The sequence below is a fragment of the Doryrhamphus excisus genome, linkage group LG18, assembly GCF_037039965.1.
Source record: "Doryrhamphus excisus strain RoL-2023G ecotype Guam linkage group LG18, RoL_Dexc_Guam_v1.1, whole genome shotgun sequence".
Lineage (NCBI taxonomy): Eukaryota > Metazoa > Chordata > Actinopteri > Syngnathiformes > Syngnathidae > Doryrhamphus > Doryrhamphus excisus.
Window position 1 is genome coordinate 7,915,083 of NC_136374.1, and position 18,742 is coordinate 7,933,824.

At 42.4% G+C, this 18,742-nt stretch overlaps 3 protein-coding genes across 5 annotated transcripts; 1 reads left to right on the forward strand and 2 right to left on the reverse strand.

The window, feature by feature from the left end:
* Positions 1 to 587: 587 nt before the first annotated feature.
* Positions 588 to 5,306, reverse strand: LOC131106296 (WD repeat-containing protein 82). 2 transcript variants are annotated; one of them, XM_078798547.1, is made up of 9 exons: positions 5,248 to 5,306; positions 4,159 to 4,256; positions 2,970 to 3,036; positions 2,787 to 2,886; positions 2,607 to 2,723; positions 2,373 to 2,528; positions 1,609 to 1,678; positions 1,226 to 1,368; positions 588 to 804 (listed from the first exon to the last, which is right to left on the reverse strand). In XM_078798547.1, the coding sequence occupies exons 1-9, from the start codon at positions 5,289 to 5,291 to the stop codon at positions 775 to 777; spliced, it is 825 nt and encodes a 274-aa protein (XP_078654673.1). In that variant the 5' UTR covers positions 5,292 to 5,306; the 3' UTR covers positions 588 to 774. The 2 variants fall into 2 exon arrangements, with proteins under 2 accessions (XP_078654673.1, XP_057911202.1); XM_058055219.2 differs by lacking the exon at positions 5,248 to 5,306 and adding an exon at positions 4,540 to 4,925.
* A 496-nt stretch (positions 5,307 to 5,802) lies between these two features.
* On the forward strand, positions 5,803 to 11,318 carry aurka (aurora kinase A). Its single transcript, XM_058055217.2, has 9 exons — positions 5,803 to 5,978; positions 6,166 to 6,231; positions 6,489 to 6,852; positions 6,925 to 6,967; positions 7,042 to 7,233; positions 8,267 to 8,405; positions 8,528 to 8,676; positions 8,751 to 8,925; positions 10,832 to 11,318. Exons 2-9 carry the CDS (start codon positions 6,169 to 6,171, stop codon positions 11,000 to 11,002), a joined length of 1,296 nt encoding a protein of 431 aa, XP_057911200.2. The 5' UTR covers positions 5,803 to 5,978; positions 6,166 to 6,168; the 3' UTR covers positions 11,003 to 11,318.
* Positions 11,319 to 12,495: 1,177 nt separating this feature from the next.
* Positions 12,496 to 18,428, reverse strand: slc32a1 (solute carrier family 32 member 1). 2 transcript variants are annotated; one of them, XM_058055216.2, is made up of 3 exons: positions 18,270 to 18,428; positions 17,519 to 18,195; positions 12,496 to 15,021 (listed from the first exon to the last, which is right to left on the reverse strand). In XM_058055216.2, the coding sequence occupies exons 2-3, from the start codon at positions 17,909 to 17,911 to the stop codon at positions 13,834 to 13,836; spliced, it is 1,581 nt and encodes a 526-aa protein (XP_057911199.2). In that variant the 5' UTR covers positions 17,912 to 18,195; positions 18,270 to 18,428; the 3' UTR covers positions 12,496 to 13,833. The 2 variants fall into 2 exon arrangements, with proteins under 2 accessions (XP_057911199.2, XP_078654665.1); XM_078798539.1 differs by having other exon boundaries at positions 17,519 to 18,428.
* Between the last annotated feature and the right edge of the window lie 314 nt (positions 18,429 to 18,742).

Genomic DNA, 18,742 nt, shown 5'->3' on the forward strand with positions numbered 1-18,742 from the left:
AAAATTGTTGGTCTGTCTTCAAAATACACACATTTGGTTGAATTTGGGGTTAAAAATTTTATTTTGGCTCCAAAAAAAGTGGTTTTCATGGCTCTCTCAGAACTGTAGAACGTTACTGCCCTCTACAGCCCACACCCTGAACAGCATTTCAAGTTACACAATACACATTTGTTTCTTTGTTGTTTGCAGATGCAACGGAGCCCATCCATGTGGGCAACGTATGATTCAATTGTTCATGAAAGAAACATGCTTCCCAAATTAATCAACAAATTTCAATCAATAATTAGTCAATAAATCTAATAATTCACACTATTACGATCATGTAATGGCGAGAGCTAAGTGTCTTTTTTCATTCCATCGCCATTGCTATTGAAGTGTTAATAGTCAATAGTACAGGTATCAGTGTAGTACTGGTAGTCAAGGAGATCGATATTGTTTTACTTCTCTTCTATATTTTCGCAAAGATCTTGCATCACAATCCCATTGTTCACCTTACCACCATGTTCTCGCTCATGTGTCCTTTTGACCTTAACATGAAAAATGAAGAATGGAAAATGAATAACTGTAACTTATAAAAGACAGAAGCCTTATACCATTTCCAAGGAATGTTTTTAATGTTGAATAAAAATATATAACGTTTATTTAAAAAAACAAAAACAAAACACCAAGACATAACTCTACTTCTGCACACATCATATTTACATTTTTGTCATTTTGACCTGACAAACACATGAACGTGACGTTCGCTGCAGCGGTGCCCCCATTTGGTCAACTTCAATCATCTATGGTAGGAAGCCAGAATGCCTAAGAAGGGGAAAAAAAGGCATTTCAGAACAAACACAAATAAAACAGTTTTGTGTTGTTTTGAGTTACAGTAACACTTTGTGCTTCCACTTTCACGGGTTGACAAGTTTTAAAAAAATATATTAATGAATCATGCTTTTTTTCTGGTTGAATACAGCCTATTAGTCATAAAGCATGCATATTTAAAGGGAATCTATTATACTAATTTTTGGCGCTTTGTATTGAGTTGTGGATTCCTGAAAAGCCACTACACACAATAATCCGTACAGAAAGATTCTCCATCTTCCAGATTCTGCACCTCTTTCTACAGTTTTTCCATGGACTTCCTGCCTCAATCACGATCAACGTGGGATTACTGTAATGGATTTTAGACTTTTTAAGATCCCGCAAATGGACGAAGATGGTGACACAATCCACCTACCATGTTGGAGCAGGCGCTTGCAAACGTCATGAACTTGGGGTTAAACTGCAGGCAGGTGATGGGCCCTGTGTGCTTGCCGTCTAACACGGCCACCTTCATGCCGCTCTCGGCGTTCCACACGTGGATCTTTCCGTCCTCGGAGCCTACAGTGTGCAACACAACATAAGAGTTCATACTGATGGTGTATAAAGCCCTGCACAATATCAGCGTAATGTCTAAATAAAAAGCAAAGTGATGTTTGGAATATAATTGAGGGTGATGAGCTTTTCATTTACATTTCTATGATTTCAGCAATTTAACAATTCATAATTTCTATAAAAAACTGCATGTTGTTCAGTATCTTAGTCTCACTTTCAAAATAATAAACGATGCAAACAACTTACCGATAACAACAAACTGAGAGTCGGGTGTGAATGACGCCTCCAGCGTTACGCCTTTGTTGTTGTTGTATCCCTGCAGGTACAAGACAGCAGCCTTAGAAACATTAATACTTCAGCAGTTAGCGCGCAGGCCTCACAGCTAGGAGACCCGAGTTCGATGCCACCCTCGGCCATCTCTGTGTGGACTTTGCATGTTCTCCCCGTGCATGCGTGGGTTTTCTCCGGGTACTCCGGTTTCCTCCCACATTCCAAAAACATGCTAGGTTAATTGGCGACTCCAAATTGTCCATAGGTATGAATGTGAGTGTGAATGGTTGTTTGTCTATATGTGCCCTGTGATTGGCTGGCGACCAGTTCAGGGTGTACCCCGCCTCTCGCCCGAAGACAGCTGGGATAGACTCCAGCACCCCTGTGACCCTCGTGAGGATAAGCAGCAGAAAATGAATGAATATATATATATATAAATGTATATAATTTCACAGACAGCCACAAGAGGGCACTCTAGACTTTTGCGCTGATATCGTCTACTCCTACTACTGAAGTCAATATTTAAACAGTAGACTAGCTTACAAAGACAACTGAGAAGGACAGAACAAAAAATGCCCCCCAAAAGAAAATCATATTGACTACAAGGAAGACTACAAGCTGCAAGTAGTGAAATTTGCAGCTGAAAACAATCGAGCAGCAGAAAGAATGTTTGGAGCAAGTGAGAAACTCGAGTCATTTCACTTGCTTATGCAGCCTTAAAACTTGTGTCTTCTCCTTACCCCAAAGGAATGTAGTACCGCCCCCTTAAAGGCATCCAAGATCCGAAGAGCGCCGCCGTTTGTGGAGAGGAGGATGAGCTTTCCGTCGTTGCTGAACTTCAGTCCCGTCCACTCACACGTCCGGTCGTACTGAAGCTTGAAAGTGGCAAAGGGACCCTGTGGTTGACATGGCACAGTATAACATCATTATTATATGTGTATGACCATACAATAAGTGTGTGGTGTCACACTCGCCTTGTCAAATGACCGCAGATCATAAAGTTTAACCATTTCTGAATTAATGCCGGCTGAGAAAATGAGACCCTCTGGATCAAAGGAGCACACTGGCTTCCCCTGGAGGTGCATGAGACCCTGTAGACAATTAAGAGGTTAGTGGAGTTCATTACCAGGAGAAGACAAGCAAGTGATGGCTACCTGGCAGTTAGGTGAGCGTAGATCCCATAGTCTTATAGTTTTATCCAAGGAACCAGAAATAAACGTGTCATCCACAGGAGACATGGAGAGGGAGGTTACCCTGCATAGAACAAAAACATGCTGTGAACTCAGGAAATAGCTTTTAAAAGGGGATTGATGCGATGCAATACGCAGACTCCTCACCTTTTACTGTGGCCAGGGAAGTAGCGGATGTATTTATTGTCATGAAGTGACAAGTATCTGATTGTATCTTCAAAAGTAACAACAACCACAATTAGTGTAAGTTGACACATTGACAAGCAGCGCACAACGGAAAAGTGAAAGGCAAACAAGCAGGCGGTGGAGATGAGAGCACTCAACCATGGGCAAGGCAGTCATTTGTACAGTTAGCTCCTGTATGGGGCACAATCACAGACCCGAAAACTGTACAAACAACTACCTCAGACCAGAGTGAGCAGTACATATGCGTCTAGTTGGAGCATCTTATAGACATAAACACACTCAGAGACCATATCTAGAAGACATAGATAAGGTCTCCATGCATGAAGGTACAAATAAAGTGACATAACATATTTTCTCAAATAGTGGCAGACCCAATCATTACTGAAGCATTTTGCACAATTTCATACTTTCTGCATGGCTGTAAAACTAAGGGGGTCACCATCCCATACTGATATCAGATATTGGTCCGGTACGACTCCAGCAATCCCTTGCCACTTTGTGCTTAGAATTTTGCAGCTTCACCCTATCACGTTTTTTTCAAAAATATATTAATAAACCATACTGTTTCATGGTTGAATATGACCAATTAGTTAAAAAATCTATTTTTTTAGCAATAACATCTATTTTTGCCACATAAATGGCTAAATGATGTAGAATGCAAATATAATGCATTCAGAGGACACATTTAAAGACATTGTTATGATATGTAGTATTCTACACTGGTCGCTTAGTGACAGTAATGTTCCTGTATTGTTGGCTGAGACACACAAGCACCAGAATTGATCTTTCTATTGCTGGTTTGAATGATCACAATAATCCCTAAAACAAGCTACTGCTGTAGCCATAACACACACCGAGCTAAAAAGGGGAGCTGTACTTTTGGGGGGAAATTTTGCCCATTATTCAAAATCCTTATGGGAAACATGAACACATTTCTTTCCCTTTTCTGTGCATTCTAACACAGGAAAACGAGTTTCAGCTAGCTAACAATGTTGTCATTGTGATACACCTATTTGGACTATGAATCCATCAATCCCAATGGCGGTACAGTGGAGGCCACAATTTGAGGGCAAAGTTAGATAACACTCATTAAGTCATCATTAGCAGCAAAACATAATTTGCCCAAAGAAAAATGATAACGTCAACATACCATCGATTTTGTTGGAACTGTAGACCACTGTGTTGGCTGCATGTGTGTACCTGATCAAATCCACCCCATACTTTTTACTGTAAAGGGTCCTCTTAGGTCTGGTAGTATATGAAACAGAGAGATTTCATCAATGCACAATAAGAATACTTAAAAGCTTTAAAAGTTTAAATTCCTGCTAGGCTATCTTAATATTTACCGGTCATCAAAGGTACATCAGAGACATGAAATATTGTGATTATTACCGCAATACTAAAAACCAGTCAATTGATTTGGTTTATATTAACAAGCAATACTCAAACAAAACTACAGGCCCGGCTAACTAGCATTAGCGTTAGCATGTCGCTCACTACAGGAGTCATAAATAGGGTGTTGCGTCCTTACTTTCCCTCTTGGCAGTCGTATAAAACTAGCGAATCGTCGTCGCTGCTTGATATGATTGATTCTCCATTTGAACTGAAATCGAAGCAGTTTATTTTGTCTGAGTTCTCCCGGAAAACCTTCGCTACCCTGAAGCTTCGTAGCACATTGTCCGTCAGCTTCATGGTGGCCTCTTCAGTCCCCGATGGACTTCCAACCCTCTTTCTGCACCTTCAAACTGCTTGTAAATATAGCCTAGGCTTTTTAACTCTATAAACAAAAATAGCGACTATTCATGGATAACCACGGTTGAAATTACTGCATTATTACAGCACAATCGTAAGGCAGCGGAACTTATTACAACGCCCGGGAACGTATACGATGCGCATGCGTGAATGCGACCAACCATTCGGAAACCACGTGACATTGCAAGACATTTGAGTGCTGTAACTCCTAAACAGAGCATGGTCACTCTCTACTGTATCGACAAAATAGTTTAATCATTTTTTTATTTAATTGTATTACATACAATTATGTGAGCAAAAAAGGCAGTAGTGCCCTCGTGTCGAAGAAATTATTCCCTGAGTTTGTAAACAATGTATACATCGGTATGTACCGCATATTTGAGCAACACTAAAACAGAGAGAAAAAACACAAGATAACTGATATCGTTTTCAAAGTTCAATTTTGCACAGTACAGTGCAATTATGAATATTGTCGCCGATGGCTTACCGTACTCTATGTAGGTTTTCCAAGATGGCGGTCAAAATACGCATGCTCAGTATGTGTTGCTGGTAGATTTGGAATGGAAGCCGAACTCTCCGAAAAACAAACATATTCATCATGACATTAAAGTCTCCACTTATTATATTTTCTTGTTAGAACAAATAGCCAGCACGTTGATATTGTCCTGAAAATATCAATGTTGCTGCTCCCTGCTGTTTTAGAATAATTTTCTTGACGTTTCGGCTTATCTCAATCCAATATACCTTTAAAAACACTCTGAATATAACAAACGGAATATGCTTGTATATTTAATCGGCAATATAATGAACCTATTGGAGCTTTCCTGACGTCACGTTTCAAACTGCTGCCAGCCAATTGGAAAGGCGTTAGTGCAATATCTCAGCCAATCGCAGTGCGTTGTGAGTTTAAAGGTTGTGAAGCGAGGGACGTTTGAAATTCAACAAGCTACTATTGGCGTCGTTTGGATCTTCATTCTCGGCTTCCATCTATACCGCTTCTTAATAGTATATATATTATAGACCATTATATATTATATGGTTGAATCGGAATTGCAAACGTCTAAAATCGAGCTGGACTTTTCGACTTGTATCTGATGTACGGCCTCCGTACACATTTTCAAACTATAGCTGCTAGCCACTGAGGCTCGGCTAACGTCACCTCACTTGTCAGCGAGCTTTTCTGGAGTTGTTTCCATCGCAGTGCGATATTGTATTTAGGTAAGTTACGATACAAAATACGTCAAACTAGCTATTTATATGTTGTATTTTCATTGTAAAACTTCCAAATACTGGCGCTTTCTGCAACGCTAGTATTTAGCCTTGCTAATGTTGCTAACCTCTACTAAAGTCAGTGTCCCTTGCTAATGTTGCTAACCGCTACTAAAGTCAGTGTTCCTTTTGGTAGACTATGGAGACTGCTGCTAGGCTGAGAGTACTGAACGAGCCGAAGCCCCAAGGACACGACGTGAAGGTAAGCTAAATAAGTCAATTTATCATACCATGCCAATTATATTTCTCGAGACGTTAAGTTTTTGAAAACCTGTCTATGACCTTCTCAATATGACGTTTAACATTATTAGAGCCCCCTAGACATGAAATAACTTCCCAATATTCATCTTTACACTCTTCTTACCCAATGTAGAAGACAAAATATGAGCTTCTAGCTGGGTACTTGAAATTCTGTATCTCATCATTGAGTGACTTCTCTGTATTTTCATCTAATTGCAGCTAGGTGATGCTGGCCCTATGCGAATTCCCGTGTCCCACCGGACGCAGACAGTGCCAAAGGTTTTAGGTCCCCCATCCCAACAACCGCCACACGTTTTGGGTGTGTCAAATGGACCTCAGCGGATTGTGCAGTCCATGACCCGCCACAAGTCCGCCACTCACATCTCTGTTGCCGCCAAGCATAATTCTTCTGCTGATGAGAATGTCAAGCCTGCTACCACAAATCCAGCAGCCCAGCCCAAACCTGGTTTCCAGTACAGCCAACAGAAGACGAATGAGCCTAAAGTGAACCCAGCAGTGACAAAAGCTGCAGTGGGGCCTGCTAAACCGACAGTGGGACCTGCCAAACCTCAGATGCAACCGAGTATGGTCACTTTAAATATGTCAGTCTGTGCTTGTGGATGTTATTGCTAAAACATGTTCTTTTGTACTTAAGGCAAACCAGCCAAGAAAGATTCTGCAGACAAGACGGCGTCAAAGTACGTCTTTTCAATTCCTGCACGTCCTATATTCCTCTGTTGTTGCTGACACATGTTTGCCTCGCATCATGTAGGAAGCAGTGGAGCCTGGACAACTTTGAAATTGGTCGCCCGCTAGGCAAGGGTAAATTTGGCAACGTCTACCTGGCCAGAGAGCGAGAGACCAAGTTCATCCTGGCCCTGAAAGTGCTCTTCAAGAAGCAGCTGGAGAAGGCTGGCGTGGAGCACCAGCTGAGGAGAGAGGTGGAGATCCAGTCTCACCTCAGGTAATGACAATCTCCAACTGAACAACACATGCAGTCATGCTAATTGATGGGTTTCAACCTCCATGCCACTTTCCGTGAGCAGATGGGGGTCTAACAAAGACTATGACCACATACACACAAATGATTTGCTCGCATCCCGTATTTGAGTAAAATTTAAAATATACCTAAATAAGGTACTACTTATAAGTCACATGCTAAACCATACGGTCTACAAAAAAAAGACAACAGAAGCAAAACGGGGAGTTTAGTTGAACTTTATTCTACTATTTAACAGTAGGCTCACTGTATTTTTACACTCTGTCCATTTTTAAAGTGGGCCTTGTAGTGCGGAAAATACAGTATTATAAAAAGCATGTGACAAATTGCAGTGTAGATTATTTATATAAAGAATTAAAAGGGTCCTAAAATGGAACCCTGAGGCACACAATTAACAGCGTGTGTTAACAACCCATCCAAACTCGGTGTTCTGAGTTCAGGTAGTCACCTGCATTTTCTGCAGTGAGTTTAAGTCTGGGATTGACAGTATCAAACATCCATCCATTTTCTATACCGCTTATCCTCATAAGGCTCGCTGGTATGCTGGAGCCTATCCCAGCTGTCTTTGGGCGAGAGGCGGGGTTAAATATGAATATAAATTTTCCCCATCACAGGGTTCACCCTGGACTGGTGGCCAGCCAATCACTGTGCACATATAGACAAACAACCATTCACACTCACATTCATACCTATGGACAATTTGGAGTCGTGTTTTTCTAAAACACTTTTAGTCTTTAAATTGGTCTTTTGTTTTTCTATCGGAGTGTCCATCTTTTTTACAATATGAGGACATTGTGCCTTTGTCTAATGATTGTTGAACTTTGTGGGATATCTGTATTACATATTCTGTATGCTAGTATGTCTCAAAGCAGAAGACCTCTTGGGGACAAAACATGGTGGTCCTCCCTCACACCAAGGGCATAACTGAAAATGTAATTTTCACTGTGTGTACTTATCACAAGGTTATTCTATACCTTTCTTGAATGCTCCACCACAGGCACCCTAATATCCTGCGCCTGTATGGCTACTTCCATGACCAGTCCCGTGTGTATCTCATCCTGGAGTATGCACCCAAAGGCGAACTCTTCAGTGAGCTGCAGCGCTGCGGACATTTCCCCGAAGTGCAAAGTGCAACGGTAAGTCTAGTTTTGTTGCCCGATTTCCGACTTTGAACAGCTGTGGTGGGTTTGTGTGACTTCTTAACTCCCAACAATTAAGAAAGGCACCCTTACTGTGATCCCTGTGTTGCACTAACTAGTACATCATGGAGCTGGCGGACGCCCTCAACTACTGTCACTCCAGAAAGGTGATCCACAGGGACATCAAACCTGAGAACCTCCTACTGGGGGCCAACGGAGAGCTGAAGATTGCGGACTTCGGGTGGTCTGTTCACGCGCCCTCCTCCAGGTATTTACTTGTATATTTCTCTTTATTCGGTACTTTACTGTTGCGGAAACATGCTGTGTCCTCCTTTTGAGCAGGAGGTCAACTTTATGTGGAACACTGGATTATTTGCCCCCGGAAATGATTGAGGGAAGAACTCATGATGAGAAGGTTGACCTGTGGAGTCTTGGCGTGCTTTGCTACGAGTTCCTGGTTGGAAAACCCCCGTTTGAAACCAGATCCCACGAGGACACCTATCGCAGGATATCCAGGGTAAGGCGTAAATGGCAGTGACATGACAATGAATTTTGACATTTGACAATTCAATTTTTTTTAGTAATGAAATTATATTTTTTTAGATGCACTAAATGATTTTTAAACCACACCTTAGTTAGAGCATGAATCCTTAACCTGAACTCCATAGATGTGTCTGTGAATGTTAGTTAACTGAATTGCTGATAAGCATTCACACCATTCTACACCATTTTTCGTCCATTTATTCCTGGACTTATTCCACCTCTTGTGTGTGTGCAAGCTAACTACTACCACATTCCCTTCTCAATCCATTACTACCTATCCAATGTAAAATGTTCAACTCATTCAAGGCATATTAGCTATCGGACTTAAAAAAAAAAAAATCCTCCATTTTCCCTTTGGAAAATTAATGTGTGCAGTTTGGTGCCCTCTACTGTTAGAAAATCAAGGTTGTTTCGATATTTGATCTTTAAACATTCAACTTATTTATACACTTCAACATTCAGTCTGTATTTTTACTTTCCATTTGAAATCAACACATTTTTACCTTTAAAATTCCACTGTTTGCCTACTACTGCCATCATTCTCAGCTGCTTCTAAACAATCCAACATCAAAATATTCAGGACATGGAGGCTATCTATCAGGACTTTGCTGAAAATTCAGATTTTCTATAATTTGATATTTTCTGCGACATCTTTTCCCGTTTGGAAATTAATGGATTTGAATTTCAACCTCGCCCCCTATTGGAGGAAATTTATTTTACAGTGGTCGTCTAACCTGATGCTCGCTGGTTCGATCCTGAGTCGGTGACTAGATTCCAACACATTTGCAATCACTGAATACTGAAAGTGCTTCATCTAGTTGCATGTTAATTCATATTTGCTATATTTGATCTTTTAGCATCGGTGAGGACCAAAATAGTGTACACTTTCACTGAAGATGACTAAATCAGACCTGCCAACATACACTGTACTCGAGGCATACATTTTGTTCAATTTCAGCTATTTTTTTTTCAAATTCATAAAATGTCAGGTTTGAAAGGATTGTCTTACCTGAAATTGTTGTTGCACATAACTTCGTTCCTCACATGGTGGACCTCCATGCCGTGTTCACACTGTTTGGGTGTCTAGTCCGTGTTCCAGCAATTACCTTTTACTATGAAGTCACTGGATGGATGGAGCCAGTGTCTTCTCACAAGGTTCACTGAGACATCACAGGGAGCTAGTGTCTCTATCTGAAACCGAGCAATCTCGAACATCTTTCACAGCTCACTTCTAAATGTGCAAACCTCATTAGCTGAAACTTTGGCATCGTTTAACACTATATTGCATTTATACGTCAGAAAAGTGGATATGCATAGTGGGTCCCCTTTGACACAAACCCCCTTTGTTTTCTAGTTTTACTTGCAGAAAGCAATGATAAATGAACATTTAAGATAACTTTTATCCTTCACTGAAGACATGACTGTTGACAAAGACACAACGTGACAGTGAGATCAACACAGACACCACCACCTTGTCTTGCCATGAGGTATTCCTTGAATTCAGTAGTGCTTCCACCTGAACTCTCCGCTATTTCGATTACACCTGCAAAATAAGCCACAATGGAGCCAAAGCAAGTTGTGAAGTGCCAGCACTTGATGATGATGCTGGGAAACTCCATTGAATTCAAGGTATAACTCACATTCACGTCTTGTGAATGTTTGGTGGCTGCCGGCAAGTCAGCAGACAAAATGGCAGCAACCCCAGGGCAGCTGTGACTACAGATGTAGATTATCACTACCAGTGACTGAGGAGTTAATAATGGCTTCACTTCATTGTGAAGCACTTTGGCTACCATGAAGGTGAAATTGAGCTGAAATATTCATCTATTCTTTTTAGCTCATGCTCATTCATGCATGTTCCTCCTGAATTTGCTCTCCAGGTGGAGTACACATACCCCGCCCAATCCAACATTGGTGCCGGAGCCAAAGATTTAATCTCTCGGCTGCTGAAGCACAACCCTGCACACAGACTGCCCATCAATGGAGTTCTCAGTCACCCTTGGGTGCTCCAAAACTCCACCAAGAAGCCCACCGAACTCAAAGACCAATGAACGTCTTTTGAGGACGAAGCAACCACTAACAAATCATTTCATGCTGTTTTTTTTTTCTTCCTGCAACTTGAGCTATTGCGCGCACACACACACACACAACTGCCCCCCCACACTCTTGCTGTAAATATTAGAGGATTTGTGTTTATGCATTTGTTGTACAAATTTTTACTGAAATACTATTACTTGAATAAAAATTGTAATTATTCATGGTGAGAGAAGCTGTATGTTGAATGAAATGATACAAATCCTATAAAAGAAATGTTTTGGGTAAATGTAAATTAAAAAGCAGCCATCACATTGCTATACAAGATCAAAAGGGAAAACGCTACAAATGTCAAACTATGTACATGAGGAAATGCATGTTGATGAAGGAAAACGGAAGTTTGCACGGCATACAGAGCCATGTGTTTAACTAAATCTACCCATTTCCTTCTGCATCTTCAGAAGTTAAACGTATTTTCTGGCCGTCTCATCTTTAAAGACCAACATCCTTCAGGTCGCCAGCTACCAGGCAAGGCGACCTGAAGGATGATTGTTTGTGTAGATATTTGGCATTTGTAGCATTTTTCTTTTACATGGTTAAAAATTGCAACATTTACCCATTGCATTTGTTTTATGGTGTTTTTGTATTTCCGACAGTGTAGTTTAGAGTTTGTACAGCAGAGACGGTCCAGAGTTGTGCACCCGGAATCGCTTCTATGCTAATGAACCAAAACACGTGCGTTTTCTTCTTCTTTGGTAGCTACTCACAATTTTAGAACTGAAGACTACAGTTACCATTTCTGTCGAAGCTCATAAAAAGTCACTACGCCTGTCATTGTGCCTATGGTGAGTCGCTTCATTTTCTGATTTTCATAGTTGCTGCGTCGCCAAGTGTATATTTTTTGTCCACAAGGTGGCGGTAGAACGACGCAAACATGATTGAGCAAACTGACGTAAAATGTAGGCCTATTTGATGTTTCCATTGGGCGTTTTGTCTGTAAAATGGTACGTAATTTTGAGGGGGAACACGTCCATTGGTCTTTTTTTTTTCAAAAGACAGCTTTGTTTCTCTGCAATTTTAGCGTTCACAGACAACGTTAGCTATATTTAATGGAGACGAGTGAAGTTGAAGCCTGATTGCCTTTGGACCGCCCACAAGCCTATTGATTGATTTGGTCCTTTTCAAATGCTAATGTGTGATTGGCCGTCCCCTCTGTCACTCAATGAGCGCCTGCAATCGCACACCAGCGTTTTGTTGGAGGTTTAAGTCTCAACCTGTACGTGTTTGTGTACCTCTTAAATGAAATGTCTATAAATATTAGTAGCATATTTACCTTACTGACATTAAACTGCAACTTTCTATTTGTATTACAGGTTATTTATTATACGACACAAGTATTAACTTCAACAGGTAAGAAAACTTATGTTTATTTTGCAGCCATTTCAAGTTAAACGTATGTGTGTGCACCCTGCTGGAAGAAGCGCTTTCCAGATGTTGCTTTGGATGAACAGGTAACAGCAGAAGGAAGCTGGCTCATGCTTGGAGCACAAAATCTGCTTCTTAATTTGAGCGCACGAATTCAATTTCCGCATGCACTGCACATTTTATATTTGTATTTGACTTCCCCACCATTAAAAACTGCCCAAAAAAACTAAGAAGCCACCTAAAAATAAATACATGAGTGCATCATTTTCCGTCCTTTATTACCGAGGAGGTGGAGGGAAAAAATACATCTTCTGACCGTTTTAGTGTTACATAAGACCACACACATTTTAGTTTTACAATATAATTTCACTTAATCTTTATTCTTTAATATTAATTTTCCACGATATATGATAACGACTTTGAGATATACATTCCATCTGTTTTGAAACCACAATAAACACACTACACGTATTGTTTTTTTTAAATAACATTTCCACAGGACCCATTTTGATTGCACAGAATGAAAAATGTCTGTATGCACGTCCCCCTCCCCTCTTGCGCTCTCCTTTTCTCCCCCCTCCCCATACACCGAATTTCAAGACAGAAGTTGTATATCAAATTCATGTTGAGAACAGGCCATGTGTTTGGAATGTGATGACGAAATGTTGCAGTCGGTATTTCGGTATTTCATTTCATCTGCCAATCGAATCATTTTTAAAAATACTAAAAAAAAAGAATCCAATCTACCACTAATAATAATGGATATATAGTATAGTTTTCAAATATTGACTAACGAGTTTTTTTTTCTTTTGTTTGTGTGTGCGAGAAATATCATACATTCAATGCATAGTTTGAAAAGATGCTTAGGTCCAATTTCCTACGGAAATCTTTCATTTGTTTTTAATTTATAATGAATTAAAATGCAGCCAATGATGTTTCTATACTGCTGTTTTGTTTTACATGTTCGCTGACCGTTTCATTTATTGCATGTTTCCTTCAAGAAATTATTTTTTATCATACATTTTAAATAATAATGAAAGTCAAACAGATTAAGGTAAAGTGACAATATTGTTTTGCACTTAACGTCCAATCGGATTCGTGAGTATTTTAATCCTGTGTTTGAATATTTTGACATGTTGATGCAAGGCCTCTCTCTCTCTCTCTTTCACACACACACACACACACACACACACTTTCTCTCACTCACTCACGCACACACACTTTAAATCCCTATGTTATAAGGGCACACTCATGGTGACCTCGCGGGTGCGCGTGGTTTCCCTAAAGCTGCACGTGTATGGTTGCGAGCATGCGCGCATTTTTACGCATGAACTAAAGAAGCCATAAGAGGGCCAGCAGATGTTTGGCTTTAGGTGTGTTTGTGTGTGTGTGTGTGTGTGTGTGCGCGTGCGCGGATCGCTCCTTATTCCTCTATGTTGTATCTGAAAGCCTCTATGAGCCCCTCGGTGGAATGGATAAAGCCGGAAATGCTGCATATACCGCCTATGACGAAGATGGCCACGTCGAAGAAGACCTGGTGCCACTGCAGCTTCCTCCACAGCAGCTTGAGGTGAAAAAGGCTGGGCAGCAGGAAGCACAGACCCGCCCCCGTCAGGCTGCCCGTCAGACCCATAAGCAGGGCGAAGTGCGGCACGTAGATGGCCATGAGCAGCGTGAAAACCACCAGGCTGCAGCGCAGCGTCAGCCCCCAGGACTTCAAGCGTCCGTCGCCGCCGTAGCAGTCCGGGAAGAAGGCGCGGCTCCCTTCCTGGAAGAAGCTCTTCTCTAGGACCTCCACGGCGGCGAAGAAGGGCAGCGGGTAGGAGAGCAAGGCTTTGGCCACCAGGAAGATGTTGACCACAGCGCGGATGCCGGGCGGCAGGTTGTCCGTGATGACCTCCTTGGTGGCGTCGGCCCACGTCAGGTAGGCCACCAGGGCGAAGAGGCCCTTGAGGATGCAGGCGGCGATGTGCGTCCAATTCATCATGCAGTGGAACTCGCTGGGCTTCTGCATGTTGCCCTCCAGCGACGGCAGGAAGATCTGCGACGTGTAGCTGAAGACGATGATGCCGATAGAGATGGGGAACTTCTTGACGTCGATGTAGAACTTGACCTTGTCCCAGGCCCACACCCGAGCCCTGGACAGGCAGTAGGCGATCACCAGGATGTTGATGACGAAGTGGGCCAGGGTGCACAGCAGGCTGAACTTGGACACGGCCTTGAGGTTCTTGAGGAAGGCGCAGGGCAGCAGGGCCGCGGTGGCGATGATGGCCCACGACTTTTGCGAGATGGGCATGTTGGGGAAGCTGTTGTACATCAGGTTGCCGCTCACCACCACGTACAGGATGCACGTCATCACCAGCTCGATGATCTGGGCTACATTCACGATGTGGCCCCCCAGCGTGGGGAACCTGGGTGCGCAACAGGCGTTGGCAATGTCCACGTAGGAGTCCCGGACGCGGACCAGGCGTCCGTCCTCGTCCTCCTCGTACAGACAGGAGATGAGGATTTTGCCCGTGTAGCAGCACACCACGGCAGCGAAAATGATGAGAAAGAGTCCGAGGTAGCCCCCGTGGAGGATGGCGTAGGGCAGCCCGAGCACGAACATCCCCTAGAAAGAACCACGTCAATACAGTCATCGACAATAACTCATCTTGGTCGTTTTTATTTGCTAATTACGGTAGACTACAGTGATTACATCCGAAATAGAAAATCTTATTTTTTTCAATAACATGCCAAATAATATCTGATTTCCTCACAGCTAGGAGACCAGGGTTCAATTCCACCCTCGGCCATCTCTGTGTGGAGTTTGCATGTTCTCCCCGTGCATGCGTGGGTTTTCTCCGGGTACTCCGGTTTCCTCCCACATTCCAAAAACATGCTAGGTTAATTGGCCACTCCAAATTGTCCATAGGTATGAATGTGAGTGTGAATGGTTGTTTGTCTATATGTGCCCTGTGATTGGCTGGCCACCAGTCCAGGGTGTACCCCGCCTCTCGCCAAGAAGAAAGCTGGGATAGGCTCCAGCACCCCCGCGACCCTCGTGAGGAAAAAGCGGTAGAAAATGAATTAATGAATAATATCTGATTTTGTTTGGATCAAGATCCAATCCAGAATAAGATGTGAAAACTATATATATTTAATAAATATTTAAAATATTTAAATTCCTGATGCCCTAATTCACTTGCAGTGCAATATCGAACGGTGTTTGATCCATATCTGATCCCGATTGAGCATTTGAAATACATTTTAAGATGTAGAAATCACTTTTATATTCTGTATGACTCTTGTTGTGACACAATTCACTATTTCTATGCAGGATCAGAAGCTGTCTTGTCAGTTACATCCGGATCGGATCCAAGTCTTGAAATGTGGTATGTGTTATTTTTCTACTTGGAAAATTTCATTTAATGTTAAACCAGAGCTGATCCACATTTGAAGTTATCTGGAAAATCGCATTTGATATGTTTTGCTGTGCAATCATCTCTGCTACTCTGATATAAACCAAAATCACCAAGCAGGGTCAAAAGCTGTCATTTAAAACCAGTTTTGATCAAGATCCAATCCAGAATAAGATGTGAAAACTTGTAAATATTTAAATTCCTGATGCCCAAATTCACTTGCAGTGCAATATGTGCCATTAAACGTTGTTTGATCCATATCTGATCCAGATTGAGTGTTTGACATACATTTTAAGGTATACAAATCACTTTTATATTCTGTATGACTCTTGTTGTGACACAATTCACTATTTCTATGCAGGATCAGAAGCTGCCTTGTCAGTTACATCCGGATCGGATCCAGATTGTAAAGTCTTGGAGGTATGTGTTATTATTCTACTTGGAAAATTCAATTTAATGTTAAACCAGAGCTGATCCACATTTGAAGTTATCTGGAAAATCGCATCTGTTATGTTTTGCTGCGCAATCATCTCTGCTACTCTGATATGAACCAAAATCACCAAGCAGGATCAAAAGCTGTCATGTAAAACCAGGTTTGATCTACATAGGATCCAGAATGAGTACATGATTTTAACATCTAAAATTCAAATTCCTTTCACATGTATGGTAAAATTCACTTGCAGTGCACGTTGTGACATCAAACCTGGTTTTATCCATATCAGATCCAGATTGAGCATTAGAAATCAATTTCTATTTAAGGTGGAAAAAATTCATGCACATTAAACATGGCATATATATATCTTTGATTATGACACAATTTACTATCATATGCAGGGTAAAAAATTGTCTTGTCAAAGATATCCAGATCTGATCCAGATTGCATGGTGGTGTTTTTTTGTGCTTTTTTTACTTGGTGAATTTAATTGAACCACACATTTACAGTCATCATATCTGCAAATCTTAATAGATGGGAAGAAACTCCAAAACTGTGATATCTAACCAAGATTAATTTAGCTTCTAATCCAGATTCAATACATATATTAAATCTTATAAATACTGTATATGATCTTCGTTCATTCATTCATCTGCGGCTGTCATGACTCTTCCTTTTATGAATGTGACGTTTTCGGTGCTATCCCCCCCCCACGTCGTGTGTGGGTTTTCCACTTCGCTTTGAGCGCGTCCGCCCGCTCTCCCGCTTCCGACGTCACTCGCACGATGTGACGTCATAGCGAGCGGCGCGGCCTTAATAAAAGGGGCTCTACGAGCGAGATTTTTGTCGCAGAGCTGAGCCGCATTGTGACCGTTGGAACTTCCTTGCTGTCGCACGAGCGATTTCAATGTTCACGCCCACTCTTTCCCATCTGGCTCGGGTGCGCAATTGTTGTGCGTAATTGCTCACGGAATGCTTTCGTTTGTGGGCTTCATATGCAATAGGCAGCGTTTTCATTTTGTCACATTTGACGTTTAAATGTTTTATGTTTATGACTGCAAAAAGCTTTTAATTGATATTTATAGAGTGTCAAAATATCTTTAATGAGTCAGACAAAAGATGTGCGTATTGTGTGGGAGGGTACGTGGACTATCTCCGTTTACTTCATTATTTACTACATACACAACTATTTTTTATTAGTAATATGCTTCAATAAAAATGCATTTATCATTTATCGATGCAAGGTGTGTGTAGTCCCAATTCGAGGCGCGTACCTGGATAGCGTTGGTGACGTTCCATCCCGCCTCCCAAGCTGTGATCTTGGGTCTGACCTCCGCCAGCTCGTCGGTCGGACCTCCGTCCTTGGATGCCGATCGCGACGGCCCGGTGCCGTCCCTCTGGTAGTGGCTGTCCCCTTCCAACCCGTCCCCGTCCCCGACGCCCTCCCCGGGCTTGTCGTCGGTCGTCAAGATGTCCATCTGCATGCCCTGCCGGTGGTCGTAGTCCAGATCGTCGCAGGCGGCGAAGCCCAGCGCCTCCTCGTCGGTCGCGGCCTGGAAGCCCATCCTGGCGAACATGCCGCTGACTTTCGCCTGCGATTTGTTGGTGACGGTCGTGGCCGCGTTCGACAGTTTATTCGACAGCTTGCTCCTAATTAAGGTCGCCATGTTTGCGCGCGGTCTTGCAACTAAATTTCTGCTTCTCCCCTCCCGCCGGTGGCCAAAAAAAGACAGGCTACTTTGGGTGTGAGCTTTGCATCCACGCTTGACGTAAGAGATGAGGGGAAAAAAGCAGAATAGCGGAATGAAGACACTGACGGTTTTTTTTAGTTGCTATCTCCACTTTTTTCTCAGTGTGCGTCTCCTCAGGTTCATTTCACCTTCAGACGTCGCTGCTCCGCTTCTGCATCTTGCTCCCTTTCTCCTCCTCCTCCTCCTCGAGCTCTGATGCTCTACGAGAGAGAAAAAAAATCCCACTTCACTTCTTTTGGCTCCAAATGCTGTGCGTAAAAGCTTTTTTACGCACCGTCGTGTGGGCCTTATGATATCCTTTTCATGCAAGATGGAAGGTGGTGCTCAGGTGCCTTCACTGATGCCAATGCGGTACCGTGGAGCCCGAGGGGGAAGGGGGTGGGGGTTGAGTGGGTGTATGGCACAAGCCACGTGTCCTCTTCCAGCCTGCAAAGTAAACCCACCCTCGCTCCGACCCACCCACCCTCACTCGCTCCTTTTAGTAGAACCCCAGCACGAGAACACGGGAGAGATTTGCTGCATTTCTAGGGGAGGTGCTTGCGTACCCCTACCACCCCCCTCCCGGACTCATAATCTATAACCCTTCAGCCCGGCATCCAATGGCATTCCGGCGGCCTCAAATCTTGCCTAACTTTCGGCGTATAAAAGGAAAGGCTGCGAGGTTTGTCGCAAAGCCAAGCTCTTTGGATGTTTTTATTGTTTACAATTTCAAAGAAAGAATGTATATTTTCTTTTTTTTTTTAAGGA